A 17429-nucleotide genomic window follows, 5' to 3' on the forward strand; every position below is an offset into this window, starting at 1 on the left:
ACACTGACTGAAACACTTCAATTCTGGCCTCTTTTCAATCTCTATATCCATAAAATCTCATCACCCTCGAGCATACCCTTACTAAAGTTTACCACTGCCGTAAGTAATGGCAAATATTCACAAATAAAATTTGACACCAAACTAATTTTATTTTCTGATATACACAGATTTAAAATGTAATTGTCCTTTGATAGATTCATTCATAGATTTCCTATCTTTATCATTTCAAAATTCAAGAAAATATTTTGTCCAAGCTACAAATAAAGCCTAGCATAATTCACCCATTGCACAGAACATAAATTTACATACACAAACACATATGTACACAAAGCATGCTCCTTATAGCAAGGCTTTCATAGTAATTTTTGTTCTAGAAAGAAAAAAGTCACAAAAGTGACACTGAGAATTTTAGAATTTTATAAGTTGAGCTTCAGAATGTGCAAATTCACAAAGTATAAGCATCACTAGCAGAACATTTCTAGCTCTGTATCTTCATTTGACATTGAGAATTTTAAAACATTATAAGTTGAGATGCAGAATGTGCAAATTTATAAAGTATAAGCTTCACTAACAAACCACTTCTAGCTCTGTATCTTCATTTAACTTAATATTAGTTTGTATTTCCATCTAAAACACAGAAGCCAATCAACCTCTCAAAACTACTGAAATAATCAGAAAACATACTGAATTCTTTCGATCTCTCAAAACTACTGAAATAATCAGAAAATATATTGAATTCTTTAAAGACCTTAATTACAAATATAAATAACATTTCAAAACAAACGGACATTTAAATAAATACTATGAACTAGGCACCAACTTCAAGCATGATTAAAGAAAACAGAAATTTTAAGCTTCAAGATTCACATGCACAAATAGGTTTTTACTAAATATATGTGAAATGAATGAATGAGTGAATAGAAGTGCAATCTGATGTACATGCAACCCAACTCTTACAAAACTTGAGGTATTTAAGTTTAGTAAACAAGTAGAGTAGCTGAATAAGCAAATTTGAAAGACATAATTAGGCAAGGTAAGTATTTCAGTGTGAGCTTAGAACATTACTTGAACTAGCTCTTCTCTTTCTAAGGGGAAATTAAAAGGAAAGAAAGTTATCAGACAAAAAATGGGGAGACATAATATTAGTGATCTGGTTCAAACCAATAAAATTCTGTAATAGAAAATAAACATATACCTTAACAACTGGATTAATCAAAATCAAACTACTGTGTCTACACTTTTTTCAGCAATTAATGGTCATTTCTAAATATAGTCATTAGGTGACTTTAATAAAATGCAATGACTAAAAAGTGGCTTGAGGAAAAAAACAGAAAAATTTTGCTTTTACTTTCTCTTATGTGATCTCAATAATTATCCAGCATTTGAACTCACCAGAGGATCCAATTTGCTCCTACTAATTTCTGAAACCCTTTGTCAATTTTTTTTTAATCAACAAATTTTCAATGTAATAAGAGACCCATTATAATTAAGGCAAAAAAGTAGCATTAATAATTAACTATAGTCATAATCTTAAACTTCTGTGACACACATCTAAGTGCTAAAGCTATTTTCAGGTATCTTTTCTCAGTAAATTACTATTCAGTAATCACTCAATTTGAATAATAAGGTCATATAATTCTCATATAGCTATATATTCCATTTATGACTAAGTTACCAAAAAAGATAAAACATTCAATTAATAATCCTCCTAAATACATTGCTTTATTCAGGATTGTGACTTTCTACTTCCTTAAAAAAAAAAAAATCAAATTTTTTTATCACCTCAAAAGAAACATACCTTAAAAATAATTGCATTGTTACCTTCTTTCATAGACTCACCTGCTCTCTCTCTACTCTCCTCTTCTCTTCTTCTGCCCTTCTTCTCTCTTCCTCTTCTTTCCGTCTTCTCTCCAAGTCCTCCAGGCGCCTTTTCTCTTCTTGTTCTCTCCTCCTCTGCTCACGCTCCTGTTGCCTTCTAGCTTCACGCTCTCTTCTTTGTTGCTACAGAATTAGGGGAACATAGATAAGTTTTGGGCTTTCATGCTGGCTTTTGCGTATGCAGTAACATGGGGTCAAATCTCTGCCACAACCAGTTAGCATGTGCACAGTCAAAAATGATATCTATAACTTCAATTAACCTTTTCACAAATGTTGGACACACAGAAGGGAAGAGGTAAAAGTATATAAATAAGTTAAGCACAATCAACAGGGAAGACTATTAGGGGGGAAAAGAAAAGGTCCTCTTCATCTTCCCTCCTACAATACTCAACCTATATCCCTGAAGACAACAAATGAAAAAGCAAAGGAAAAATTTAACAACTAGATGAAGGGAAAAGTATAAAAGATAAAGAAAGAAAAGAAAAGGGGACAGGACAGAAGAGAAAGGAGAGGAGAAAATGGCAGACAGTCACCAAAGATAACTGGAATATTACTCAATGAATCCACATTACCAAACTATGCTGAAAATAATATTTAATGAAAATTTGAAAATAATTACTATTTTTCTGCTATTATTCTGTGGCAATAGTTTCTATGATGCCTAGAATAAATATTTACAAACAGGAAGCAGGAAGTTTTGGTGATACTGCCTAATTACTACATTTCAACTGAAAAAAACAAACAAAAAATCTTCAGTCCAAGAAACCAGTCTTCTATATTGTACTATCTCCCCATCAAGCCTTTAACTATTATAATTCAACAACCTAAAAGACATAGGAAATGGTTATTATGGACCAAGACAACTTTATTATATTGAATTTAACAAATAGGAGTTTGGAGTAAGACAGCAAGGTATGCCACCAAGCAACTAATTTATTTAAAACAAGCTTGAAATCAGATAGAGCAAAATCCCTTCCTGGGGGTTTTTGTTTCTTTGATTTCTAACCCATATCAACATTTTATTTTTTAAATCTAGTCTTCAATGTCTTCCTAGAGAAGTGAAAAAATAATGTTATATGTTAAACAGCACTTTAAAGAAATGTAATTTGATTCAGTGTATAGAGCAAAGGATTTGAGGGTCAGAAAGATCTGAATTCACCTTCCATTTCAGACACCAACTAATTATGTGACTACTTAACTTGTCTGCCTGTCTCAAGTTTTCTCATCTGTAAAATGGGGATAATTAATCACACCTACCCTACCACTGTAAGAATCTAATGAATTAATATAGAACTAATCTATTGCAAGAAACCCAGCCTTTTTCTGCCAAAATAAAAATGTTATTGACTCGTGTTCTAATCTCATATCTTAAAAACAAAATAAAATGATACTTTTCCTCTTCTGATTATTTATTTTCACAATCCAACTAGTAGTATACCTTAACCTCTGTTCTCCTTTTGCCTCTCCCCTACGACCTGTGCCTCTCATCTTCAAGGAAAGGGAAACAAGAAAGTAAAACACTACTAGTTTAAACTCCAAACCAAATCTGTAAGCACAACAGGACAAATTGTCCCCATGAGAAGGATACAAAACCTGGGAGTTTCCCTTCACTAATCCTTATCTTTTTATTGTCAGCAACCAGCCCATTCTATGTAATTTTCAAGTATAGCATGCCAAGCACCAAATATTTAGTGAGGAATGTGAAATAGGGAAGGAGAGAAGGAGAGAGGGAGAGAAGAAGAGAAGCAGAAAGACAGTAAAGAAAAGAGAAAGGGGGGAAGTATAATGGAAGAAAAGAATTAAGAGTATCCCTCTTTTTTCTTTCTCTCCATTACATAATACTGATATGGTCCCTATTCCTACCCCAACTTCTCACTCCTGGTTAGGAGCTTCCATAAAAACTAATCCCCCTACCAGATAATGCATTGTTAGTGGAGTTGTGAAATGATCCAACCATTCTGGAAAGCAATTTGGAACTAGGCCCAAAGGTCTATAAAAATGCTTCATATGATTCAACGATGTTACTGTTGAAATCCCCCAAAAAATAATAAAAGAGAATGGCCATCAATTAGGGAATAGTTGAATTAATTATGGTATATGAATTTAATGTAAGATGAGCAGGCTGATTTCAGAAAAGCCTGGAAAGATTTATATGAACTAATGCTGAGTGAAGTAAGCAGAACCAGGAGAACACTGAGTAATGACAAGATTGTGTGATGATCAATTGTGATGGACTTGGCTTTTCTCAGCAATTCCATAATTCAAGACAACTCAAAAAAATTTCATAAACAAAGCCTGAAAAAAATGCAAAGGAATATGATGAAAACTTATACTCTTCTTGTTACAATCTCTTTTTCTTTCTCTCCTCGTATACACATTTTGATGTGTAAACATTATGATCCCAAAGCAACAATGGTAAGGGAATTCAGAATTATCTCATAAAAAAAAAAAAAGAACTCAGAGCAACAAAACTTAGTTCTAAGGTCCCATGGGAAGTCTGCATTAAGGAGGCTGGGGAAATAATCAGACTTAATAAAACCAATTCTCCAAGGCCACTAATAATATTCCTTTAAAAAATATTAATACTGGGGGCAGCAAGGTGGCGCAGTGGAAAGAGCACTAGTCTTGAAATCAGGAGGACCTGAATTCAAATCTAGGCTCAGACACTTACCACTTCTTAACTCTGTGACCTTGGGCAAGTCATTTAACCCCAATTGCTTCAGTTAAAAAAAAAAAAAAAAAGATTTATATTCCTAAATCCAACCTATTCTTTCCAGAGCAAAAAAGATGAAGGATGAGCCATGAATAACTACCTTTTGAACTCTCCCTCTATAAAGCAAGAATGTGTCTTTATAGAATAGAAAGATGAATAGAAAGAAAAAGGTACCTTAATGATTCCATTTTAATATTTATATATATTTTATATACCCCAATTCCTTTGCTCCACAGCTTCAATTTAAAACATTATCAATCCCCATCATGAACTATGCTGTCCTAACAGCCACTAGTCTTTAAAAGTTTTAACTAAATCTATTAACATAAAGCTCCAACATAATATCTTGATAAATAATTTGAACTATTCTTATACTAGAACACAAAAACAATGTCAAAATAAATGTGCAAATGCCCAATTAAAGATCATTAGTCTATGAATTAATACTATAAGTATGATGCAAATGACAAAATCCCAAAGAATTGAATTCTTAACATTATTCTCAAATTCATCCTTATAAAACTCTCCTCCATCCAAAAGACAATACTAAATCTTTGAATGTTTGGCTTCTGCAAGTTGATGTCATCATGACTTTTAAAATTCTTTTCTCTCTTTACAGAGCACTGTACAAAGATTTCCAAATTTTCCTAAGATTCCTGGGCAAATACTATTCTAACTATTTTCTAAGTCAATAGTTGTGTCTGATATTTTAAAAGGGTTCTTTCATACCAAGATATTACAAGTTATTCTGATACCAAATAATAGTCTTTAAAAATGAAATTCATTTGAACAATTTCCTACTAATTTTCATTAAAGAAATAGGAGGTATGCAAATTTAGAAACATCTCCTTCCCAAATGATCAGATTGTACATACCTGATCTGTGATAGAGATCGGAACTCATATTGGTCTGATCAGCCATAATCAGATACTATACTTTGACCTTAACATCATAATGTCATTTTGGTCCTTATCATGCACAAGGGACAAACCACAAAATCATCAAAACTTAGCAAAGATTTGGTGTGGGGATTCCACATTAGCAACTTTAATAATGGGAGGAAAAGAGAAGCTCTTTTGCTTCTCCCAAACGTCTGTTGTTCTCCATCTTCAAAAATGACTAACCAAGAAGACAGTTCAATACTATAGGTGATAAAAAAACTAGAACGGGTTATCAAGGGAGACTGCAGAATCTCCATCCCAGATGTTAAACAGGATAGACAACATCTTTGTAAAACAGTTTAGACATTGTCTTGAATGTCTTGCCTTGCTTTATGACCACATCAATATTCTTCATAGTTTTATGACTTGGGTGCATATTAAAAATCATACTTGCAAATGAAATGTTTTAAACAGACTACAAAACAAAGGATGTTTTATAACTGAGGGTAAAGAAGAAGGAATTGATGAGGAAAATATTTATTACTTTAAAATGCATTAAAATATTATTTAAAAACCCTTGGGGAGAGGTTAGGGAGTTCATCCACCGTTTCCTCCTTCATAGCCAAGAAATACATAGTAAGTACTTGGCACATTTTATTATCATTATTTGTTTAAAACTTTTAATTCCCCAAGTCCTGTAATTAAACTTCATACTAAACTACTTTCCATACTAGATCTCTTTCCTCTCCTCTATTTCTAACAATGTTTTTTTGTTTTATGGGTTTTTCCTCCCACCTAAAAGATAACAATTTGGCATTTGTGAGTCACTTAAGCCCTGGCAAGGTAGTTTGTAATAGCAAGGAATAAGAACACTGGATGGAAAAAAAAAAATCACAGATTTAGGGGTAAATGCAACATTAGATCTTATCTAGTCCAACCCTCTCATTTAAAAAACGAGATATCTGAGGCTCAGAGAGGGTTAAATACTTTATGCAAAGTCACACAAATGTCAAACTAGGGAACTCTGCATTTTCATTATACCAGTATCTAGCTCCCATAGGCTTTCAGGAAGCAAATTTCAAAAAAAAATTTAGAAAGATCAAGAGAATCTTATCACCAGAAACTGTAAAATGAATCATAATTATAGCTCAAGGAATGAGAATTCTAAAAAACCAAATTTTAAAAAATTCTTCCCATATAACTACATATAAGTCTCAATGAAAGGGACTCCTCTCCTTTCATTTCAGAGGGAAAGGAGGAATAGGTATGACCACATAGGTGCTGTCTTACAGATGAGCAAATAGAAATACAACAGAATAGTAGGAAACAACCAAAATATTGAGAGAAAGGAAGTCTCAAAAGTTCAAAATGAGGTGATAATCACGAAAAATACTTTGAACAATTAAACAAATTTATTTATATTAGAAATAAAAAAGGAGAAGCCCTATAATTGGGGATATAATGAAATTGTCACAGAGGACAAAGAGATAGTAGACATTCTAAAATACTTTTCCAACAAAAATGATTGTCAAAATATAAACACTTCCCTCCCTCTCCCCCCCCCCCCAAAAAAAAAAAGTATGAAGAGGGAATTTCAGGTAAGTGAGGAGTTATAAAGAGAGGACTTAACTGCTTGCCCAGAATGAATTACATCTCAGGGTGCTAAAGGAGCTTGCAAATGTAATCAAAGAAGGAATGTCCAAAATATTTAAAATCTTAAGGGAAATAACAGTTCTTGCTTAGAGTTTGTCCAGTTTCTATTTGGCCACATCAGGAGATCTGTTTTGGCAACCTTGGTCTTCTCTGGCGGCAACCTCCTTCCCCACTTTAGGCTTCAGTGCTTCCCCACTTTATAACCCATTTCACATTATAACCAAATTCTCAAAAGGAAAATATATGAGGCCTTTTATCTCTAATTGTTAAATGAAAGAATTAGTCTCCCCTGAAAACAGTTCCAAATAGCAGCAAACAGATGGGAGATGTTAAAGGCTGCATGGAAAAGGCTTTTTGCATCTTCCTTATCCTTGAAACTGTCCTAGGCTATGATTGGTCCAGAACATCAAACTCCTTTAGTTACTTTAGTGTACCAAAATGGCGAATTCCATGAGAGACATGGCCAACTGAGGCATGTGAATTCACCATAATAAACTCTCTTCTTCCATATTTCTGCTCTAAATTCCCAGAAATTTGGGAATCAAACTTCACACTTACTGAGCATTCTCCTCTCTTTTTCAAGAACCATTGGTATTAGGTTCCTCTGCTCTTCATTTTTCCTTCCCTTGTCCCCTTCTTTCTCATAATGGTAAGCAAGCAATATCTATTGATAGACAAGTAGTATATAGTATCAAAACATTTTTTCTATCTATAGCTTCAAATCCTGAAGGACACTATGTTCCCAACTACAGTACAGGAGAGTTCCCAGAAAAGGACAATCATGATGGGATGTAGATATTGATGAAATATTTGTATTTGTATATCACAAAATATTTTACATTGCAAAATAGTTTATACATATTATTTCATTTGATCTTCACATCAATTCTAGAAGGTTGATGCTGCTATTATTCTTATTTTTATCCATGAAAAAAACAAGGGGAAGGGACTTGCCCAGTATCACAGAGCTAGCAAATGTTTAAAACCAGATTTGAATTTCAGTCAACTCCAATTCTAAGTCTAGCATCAATGCTATCTAACCCTAAACTTTACTAAAATCATGTTTCCTGACAGAGAACATTGATGACTAGAATTCAATGGTTCTCTAATCAAAAATTCAATGATCAGAATTTAATAATTCAACACAGATAACAAGAATTCAATGATTCTCTAATCAGACACAGAATATGAATCAATAACTAAATTTCTACTCTCAGAAAATTGTTTCAGTACCGTTCAGATATATTAACATGTGCAATGAGGGCAAATCACAACCACTTGGTGCTTTATACCTACTGTTGATCATTGTGAGGGATTAGGGAGAAAAATTAATACAATTTACAGTATACTTCATCAAACAAACACAAAATAATAGCTACATAAGTCATGACCTTGGACATGTATGATAAAAGCTACCTTAGAATTTCTGGCAAAAAGATTCATCTCTGGGTTAATGTTCTTCTGCACTCAAGATGATTATAATAACAACAGTGATGTTAACAACAACAAAAATAGTAATAAGAGCTTTGGGGTTTAAAAAATGTTTTAAATGTGTTATTTTACTTGATCCTCCAGTATTCCAGTTGTGCTGTCCCTGAACCTAAGTTTTACATATGTTAAAAAATAAGAGTAATTAGATTCACTTTGGGGGCTGGACATAAATTCTCTCTCTCTACACACACACACACACACACACACACACACACACACACACTCTCTCTCTCTCTCTCTCTCTTTTTAAAAATAGTGACCATGTAAAATAAACCAGAAGTTATTCAGGACCTAAATTGAAAATTCTGTTTCATTAACTTACTAGCTGCATATTTTGGGCAAGTCCCTAATTCTCAGTTTCAGTCCTTCACTAACCTGCTTCATTTGTCATGAGGATCAAGTGAGATAATGTTCTTTAAAAGCCCATGGATCATCTCTAAGACAATGACCAATAATCAGTCATAAAGCTGGAAGAGAATTCAGAGGTCATATGGCCTAATCCATCAAAGCATCCCAGAGTTGGAAAGGGAATTTACAAACAATCTAGTCTAATCAAGATCTAACCAATAACCAGCAAAAATTCTTCATAGGACATATCCTACAAGAGAAGTCATTTTTTGCTTAAAATTAAATCAACATGCATATATTAAGAGCTGTACAAGGTACTGTGATAAGCTGTGAGAAAAAAGAAATAGAGAAAGTCTCTGATCTTGCCTATTAAACTTTTAGATAGCTTCAATTTTTTAAGACTTTTTCCTTACACTCTCCACCAATTTCTTCTATTAAGTAGTGCCAAACATCTATTCCATTTGATAATCAATTGTTTCACTTGTGTCAGACTCTCTGTGATCCCATTTATGGTTTTCTTGGCAAAGATACTGCAGCTCATTTTCAGATGAAGAAACTGAGGCAAACAAGATCAAATGACTTGCTCCAGGTCACACAGCTAGTGTCAGGCTAGATTTGAATTCAGAAAGATAAGTCTTCCCACTTCCAGGCCCAGAAGTTTATAGCCCAGACTAGGGCAAAACCTAGCTAATCTTTTCCCTTCTATCAGTGCTATAAATTCTTAACAGCTATTAACAATTAACTTCCACTAAATGTTCTACAATCGAAAAATTCCATTTCTTATAAATGATCTTCATTTGGTTCTTCCTACCAAGAATATTCTTCTAAAAGCTCTCCAGCTAATCAATATTCTCCCTAAACTATGGTGGCCAGAACTAAATGCAGTATTCTAGGACATAGTCTAACCAAGGCAGAGTACAGAAAGACTCTCACCTCCCTATCCTGAACATAATGCCTCTCTTTAATGTAATCTACAATCACATTAATTTTTGAAGGGGGGGTTGGAGGTAGGTGGCTACTAGATTACTTTACAAATTCATGTCAGTTTATAAGTCATTAAAACTCCTGATCTTTCAGATCGGTGGCATATCTTATACTCCTTTTCTATCCTTCAATGTCCAACACAGATATCAGGTGCCCAATAAAAATGTTTTCTTATGACTGAAACTAAACATGATTTTCATAAAGATCCATCTTTTCCAATAGAATACAACTTCATTTCCTTCCCTCTCCTTCCAATCAATCTCTCCCTGTCAACTACTGGTTCTTTCCCTGCTGCCTATATCTCCATCCTCCCTCTCTCAGCCAAATCCTTGAAAAAGCTGTTGATGTTTGTAGCCTCCCTTAAACCATTCCTTTGCAATGGAATCTCACTTCTGACTCCTGTCAACTGAAACTGCTCTCTCCAAAGTTGCCAAATCCAACATCATCAACTACAGTGACTAGTCACACTTTTTTAGAATAAAAAAATAACTCCTCTACTTAGCTTTAAATCCCTTTACAATGTGGCCTTATCTTTCTGGTCTCACTGAAATTAATTCCTCTCATACATCCAGAATTCATCAAAATGGATTTTTCTCTCTTGCTTATATATAGTATTTCATTTCCCATTGTGGTGACTTTGTATTGATCATCCACCCAGACCTGGAATGAACTCTATCCTTACTCTACCTCAAAGATTCCTTTCAAAACAGCACTACTTCCTACATGAAGCTCTTCCTAATTACAATTTCAAGGACCCTGTCTCCTAAACAAGTGTTAACTACCTGGTGTATATTTATATTTATTCTACATTTAGACAATATATTCTGCATAATTTTACATATATATTATTCAGACATATATATGCATAGACATATGTACATACACAAGCATTTTCATGTATATACTTACTGTCTCCCCCAGAATGCAAACTCAATAAAGCATAAGGATTGTTTCATTGTTTATAATTGAATTCTCTAAGGATAGCACAGTACTCGATAAGAGGAGCTTAATAATTACTTATGGGTTAAGTGAGAAGTTATTGGGAAGAGAAAGGTTTTTTGTTTTTGTTTTTTAAAGCCAATCAAAACAATTTTTAAAGAATATATATATATATATACACACATACATATATATATATATATATATATATACATACATATACACACACACACACACACACGTGTGTGTGTATAAAACAATATATAAAGAACATAACAGGGACAGCTAGATGGCACAATGGAGTCAGGAAGGCTTGAGGTCAAATCCAACCTCAAACACTTAGTAGCTGTGAGAAGGCAAGTCACTTAACTTCAATTGCCTCCCCTAGATAAATAAATTAATTTTTTTTAAAAAAAGTAGTAGTAGTAATAATAATAGATGCTAGCATTTATGTAGTATTCTATCTGCACTATATAGTGTACTCTCTGCAAAGCATTGTGCTATTTTACTATTATCTTATTTGACCTTCACAACAACCCTGAAAACTAGGTAATGTTTATTATCCCCATTTTATAGCTAAAGAAACTTGAGCAAACAAAGATTAAGTGTCTTGCCAGGATCAAAGAGGTAGTAAAGATCTGACATCAGATCTGAATTTGAGTTTTCCTGACTCCAAAGCCAGAATTCAATGTGCTACCAAGCAGCTTTTCAAAACCAAACCAAACCAACAATTTCCATACAGTCACCAAATTCTGATGCCCCACTCACTTTTTCCCCCCAGTCTTTTTACCTCAACATTCAACTGAGTCTGTGCCTTCCAAGGTTACCAACACTCTAATTTTTTTTTTGATCACTTTTCTTGAATTTGTAATGAATTCTCTCCACTATGTTCTGATGAGGGATCATTTGCTCTGTGACTGAAAACATCTAGTGAAGGTAGTAATTCATTTTCCCCATTAGTCTACTCCATTACTGACCAGTTCTATGCATTATAAAGTTTTTCCTTAAAGGTATAGGAGGGGAAGGGAGAAGTGGGGGTACTGTTTACTTGAGACAAACACCTCTTCCTCAGGCTCTGAATGGTTATGCCTAGGTGAGTAGAAGCTTTTTTTCTGAAGACAAGTGGAGTCTTAAAGCTACTTTGTTTTAAAACAACCAGAGTAAAAGAAAGAACACAGTGAACCCTTCATCCTGTCACTACCTCTTCCAGTCGTCTCCTCTGCTCTTTCTGCTGCTCAATGCGTTTTTGCCTCTCTGCCAGGAGCTGCCTTTTATATTCTTCCTGCTCTCGGAGTTGCTGTTCCTGTAGAAGTTGTTGCCTCCGTAGAGCCTCCGAGCGTTCCTTGTTTTCCTGTTGCAGTCTTAAGAAATCCCGCCGAAGGGTAGATTCACCAGGCACATTAACAATGGAACTATTTTTTTTAAAAAGGACACACATACACACACAGAGGAATTAAGGGTTAGCCACAAGAATAAATCACCTTGTGAGCTTTTGGAAGCCTCATCTCAAATTCCTGTTCCTTTTTTTTTTTTTCTTTGATATAACTTTTATTTTTCCATTAACAAGCATCTATTTTGTTTTTCAATTAAAAGGCATCTATTTAATGACATCCAGGAAGAAAGGAAAAGGAAAGAGAGAGGAAAGGAAAGAGGGAAGAGAGGAAAAGAAAAAAGGAGGGAGGGAGGGAGGGAGGGAAGGAAGGAAGAAACAAAGAAAGAAAAAATTTGTAACAAAAATGCAGAGTGAAGCAAAATCAATTTACACACTGGCCATGTCCAAAAGTGTATTTCACTCTGAAACCTGAGTTCTAATCCTTCTCTGTCAAAACCACCTGATATTCTTATGTAAATTTATTCATTTGGTGAGTTCTTCATTTTCATGGCTTCTATTAACCCTTTCTACAAAGACTGTCAGAATCTTTATGCCTAATTTCAATTCATCACCTGTATTTCCGCAACACTGAATTTATAGCATACTTTTTTTGAGGGATGGACGGATGGGGGCAGGGGGGGGCAGGAGGGGAGCGGCACATACTTAGGCAATTGGGGTTAAGTGACTTGTCCAGGGTCACAAAGCCAGGATATGTTAAGTGTCTGAGGCCAAATTTGAACTCAGGTCTGGTACTCTATCCATTGCACCAACTAGCTGCCTTTATAGCATACATTTTAATAATTGAATTTAAATAATACAATTTCTATATGATTACCCAATATATATAATATAAATAAGAATCTGATTTCATCAATTATAATTTATAATTATTATAATTATTTCATCCATTTATTTTACAAATATTTACTAAAATATTTACATGTCAGGTACAATATTTTCAACTGCAAACAGCACAAGTATATTTAGATATACTACCACCATCATCTATTTAAAACTAATCTTATCAATCTCTCTCCCAAGTCCAAAATCTACTATTATGTAATGGCAATATGTTGAAACTAGAAGGGGCAGAAAAGAGAGAAGATACTAATAGCTGAAGGAAATAATATAGAATGTGGTGCTTGTGTAGACAGTGGAATACAAGCTAAGGACCAAGATTTCTAGAGACAGAGGTGAGGAGGAAAATGTATTGCAAGCTTCAGAAGAAACTGCTTAAAAACAAGAAATAGAAGACCACTGGTTGATGGACTGCTGTGAAGAGGACCAAAATGATGTCACTATGTTGGAGTCAAGGTACAGTATAACTGACATTGGCTGATCAGAATAATACCAGCCCAGAAAGCTTTAGCACAAACAGTCTATATAAGCATGTGACATGGAGATGTCTAAATTTGTCCATATCATGTTTCTCATAAACATCACATGTAAAGAATTTGAAGAATGCCAGTTCTGTTGGACCATTAAGTAAATGAAGAGAAGCAGTATGTATGTATAACAAGGCAAGAAAGGGAAGTTTAGAGGCAGGTTGTTGTCAAAGCCAAATAGAAGTATTTGTGTTTGGCTTAGGGAGATGGAAGAAGTTTTTTGAGTTTTTTGAGCAGGAATGATGTGTGGCCAGAGGTAGTACTTGAGTTGAGCTTTGAAGGATCTGAGAATTCTAAAAGGTGAAGCTGAGGAAAAGAAAACAGTTTGTATACATAGTTACTTAAACTCTACTCTTTCTTTCTTTTTTTTTTTTCATTATAGGTTTTTATTTACAAGATATATGCATGGGTAATTTTTCAGCAATGACCCTTGCAAAACCTTCTGTTCCAACTTTTCCTCTCCCTCTCTCCCTCCCTCCACCCCCTCCACCAGATGGCAGGCAGACCAATACATGTTAAATATATTAAAGTATATGTTAAATACAATATATGTATACATATCCATACATAAACTCTACTCTTTCTTCGAAACACAGCTCACACTATACTTCTTCCAGGAGCCCTTTTCTGATTGCTCCCTCCTGGCTACGATTTGTGCACTCCTCTTAATGTGTTTAAACACTTTAGAAACCAAATAATTGTTCTGTTTCCTTTAAGCTATTCTGCTACTCTATATGCTGTCAAGCCTAGATAATCCTGGATAGGCAGAAATTGCCTAATACTTTTTAGTGTCTAAAACCACATATGTAATTCTTGACTTTAAAATTTCCCTTAATACTTAAACCAGTGGTCACAAAATCTAAATCTAGTAATAGATCTCCAAGGATATTTCAAAATTTTGAAAACAGAATTAAATATAATTCATACCTATGTCACTTTGGCTTCACTCTTCTTCCCAGTTCCCCAATCCCTGAATAGTAATACATTGCATTTCCTCTAAAGGACAAAACAACTACATATGTTGCCTCCACTTCAGCACCTCCCACTCATTTCTCAATTCTTTGCAATCTAGTTTCCAATTATAAGACTTGACTAAGGACCAATAAAATAGTTCTTAAATGTAAAATCTGGTGTCCTTTTCTCAGTCCTCAATCCTCTTCTCAGTCAAGAAATGACTTCTTGACATTTAAACTATTGCCCAACTCCTCTCTACTCCTGTAAACTCACTCATACTTTTACTCCAAATTATGTGACCACTTTTTCTCCTTCACTATCTCATTATCCATGTGCTGTATCTGACCCTCTTTATTACTCTGTCTCCCTCTCCTCCTTCCTCCCCTCCTCTTCTCTCTCTGCATCTCTCCTCTTCCCAACACCATCCCCATTTCCTCAAGATCTATCTGTCTGTTGCTTTTGTTGTACTCTCAATTTAACACTCCAGCCCATAGATACATGACAGATCACTTGAAACCCCACTCCCCACCCCCCCCACACACTCATATTAAAATCTCTGCTTAATAGTTTTCAACACCTCCCTTAATACAGAAATGTTGTAGCTTAGAATTTAAAATCTTTGTTCATTCTAATCTGTCTTTCCCAGATTTATTTCAGTTTCAAGAACTTTCTATCCTAACTAAAATGGCTTCCTGGTTGTTGCCTAAACCTGACCATTTTCTTTCCCATCTTTCTGTCTTTGTACAAGTCATTTTGTCATTGCTGAAATGCACTTTTTTTTTCCCCATGGCCTCTTGAAATCCTTAGTTCTTTGTTAAAAGACTGATTCAAGTACCAACTTTAAAAAGTTTTCCAGTTTCTTTGGAGGTTGGTATACCTATCCTCTTTAAATGGACTAGTATTTACCTATCTACATTATATGTTGCCATCGTCCCCATACCAACAAAATTAAGTCCCCTGAAGTTAAGACTATGTCTTTATATTCCCAGCTTCTAGAAGACTAAATATAATAGATACATAATAAATGCTTAATTTTGATCTGTAGGTAACTGCTCAATATTATCAATAATGCCAATTATAATCAGCAAAAATATTTGATAAAGATACTTATGATACTTTGATAAACACCTACAAAGTTGTTGTGGTTTTTTTCCAGTAGAGTTTACATTCTTAAAGCATGAACAGATGAAAATCTTTACACACAATTTAACATGTAGAGAACTGCTTGCCATCTGGGGGAGGGGGTAGAGGGAGGGAGGGGAAAAATTGGAACAGAAGTGAGTGCAAGGGATAATGTTGTAAAAAATTATCCTGGCATGGGTTCTGTCAATAAAAAATTATAATTATTTAAAAAAAGAAGAAAATCTTTATGCACAGACTATGGATAATATAAAGAATATGAACCACCTTTTCCTTGTTCAATCTTCTTAACCCATTTCAGGCTTTTTTAGGTTACCATTCTCTAGGATATGTTTCAATGGTTCCTAAACTTATTCTTATCCTAAACTGCCTTCCTTTTGAGTAATTACTACACTTTCAATTTCACAGCTCATGCTCTACCTCCCTAAAATCACATTAGCAGGCCCCCAATAGTCTCAAATATCTGTCTTCATCAGATAATTTAGGTTCAAGCTATCAAATCAAGCTATTTTAATTTCTCAAAATTCATGAAATCAAGCAAAAAGGTCACACTTTCTATTCAAAACACAGATTTAAAGATGTTTCTGGGGAAATATAAACTATTTGATTCCTGGAAGTATACCAATCACTAGGAAGGTGAAAACAAATGTCTGTTTGGGGAAGAATATATTTGAGGGAATGGGAAAGCAGAAGTTCACAGGCAATTTTTTTAAGGAACAAAAGAATAGGCCTAAAAAATTAAGGAACATTTATTTCTAGGTAATGTTAAAATTCCCTCAGAATTCTTCTAAGCATGAGAAGTATGACTTAATGATAGGTTTAGAATTCCCAAGGTCAAAGTATTCTTTTAGAATGTGCACTTAAGTTATTACCTGGGTTCTCCTTCTTGTTCAGGTACTTCTTCCTCCTCTTCTTCACTTCCACTATACTCATACTCTGTCTCATCTGTGAAAGTCAAGAGAAAAATATAGAGATGGGCTGGAGAATTATAAGACATTTGTGTAGAGACATGTAAATTCCTATGAAGAGTCATGTACATGTCTTATTGATCTTTAATTGAGAATATTACATAATATACACCTAGGTACATCTCTGCATCATGATTCATGTTGAGCTGGGTATTAGTCCTGGCACTCCCATAAGCATATGAGAAATTTGTGACAGAAGAAAATCAGTAAAAATAGTTCATTAAGCTGTATTCCTTATGAAAAAACAACTAGATGAAGTAGAAGAAAAGGTACGAGGCCTGAAATCAGAATCACCTTCATGAGTTCAAATCTGGTCTCAGAAACTTAACCATTTTTATTTCATTTGTTCATCCATATAATGTCTGGAAAAGAAAATGGAAAACCAACCTAGTATATTTGCCAAGAAATCCCCAAATAGCATCACAAAGAATAATATAAGACTAAAAACTAAACAAAAACAGATTCTATCTAGTTTTTTATAGGTATGAGTTTATATCTTTATTTTTTAAATTAAAAAAATATTTATTCACTTTGAAGTTAGATACAAAATGACAAAAAAGAACAATTCCATTTATATAGCACAAAAAAAGAGAATCTATTATAAAACTATGAATATTTTACACAGTTTCCTTTAAAAAAAAAAACACTATGTAATAAATACTAGATATCATTTTCTTAGGTAATATATTCTTATTAACAATTGGCATTTGATATGACACCTTT

General features: G+C 34.0%; 1 protein-coding gene across 9 annotated transcripts in view; it reads right to left on the reverse strand.

The window, feature by feature from the left end:
• The window catches only part of MAP4K4 (mitogen-activated protein kinase kinase kinase kinase 4), a 227039-nt gene that overhangs the window by 43469 nt on the left and 166141 nt on the right, over positions 1-17429 (reverse strand). For all 9 annotated transcript variants that reach the window (XM_051984341.1, XM_051984344.1, XM_051984346.1 and 6 more), the window contains exons 11-13: positions 16611-16683; positions 12089-12299; positions 1840-2001 (exon numbers count right to left, since the gene is read on the reverse strand). In XM_051984341.1, the coding sequence (XP_051840301.1) occupies positions 1840-2001; positions 12089-12299; positions 16611-16683 (446 nt within the window). The remainder of the gene's footprint in view (positions 1-1839; positions 2002-12088; positions 12300-16610; positions 16684-17429) is intronic.

This window comes from Antechinus flavipes, chromosome 3, assembly GCF_016432865.1.
Source record: "Antechinus flavipes isolate AdamAnt ecotype Samford, QLD, Australia chromosome 3, AdamAnt_v2, whole genome shotgun sequence".
NCBI classification, from domain to species: Eukaryota; Metazoa; Chordata; class Mammalia; order Dasyuromorphia; family Dasyuridae; genus Antechinus; species Antechinus flavipes.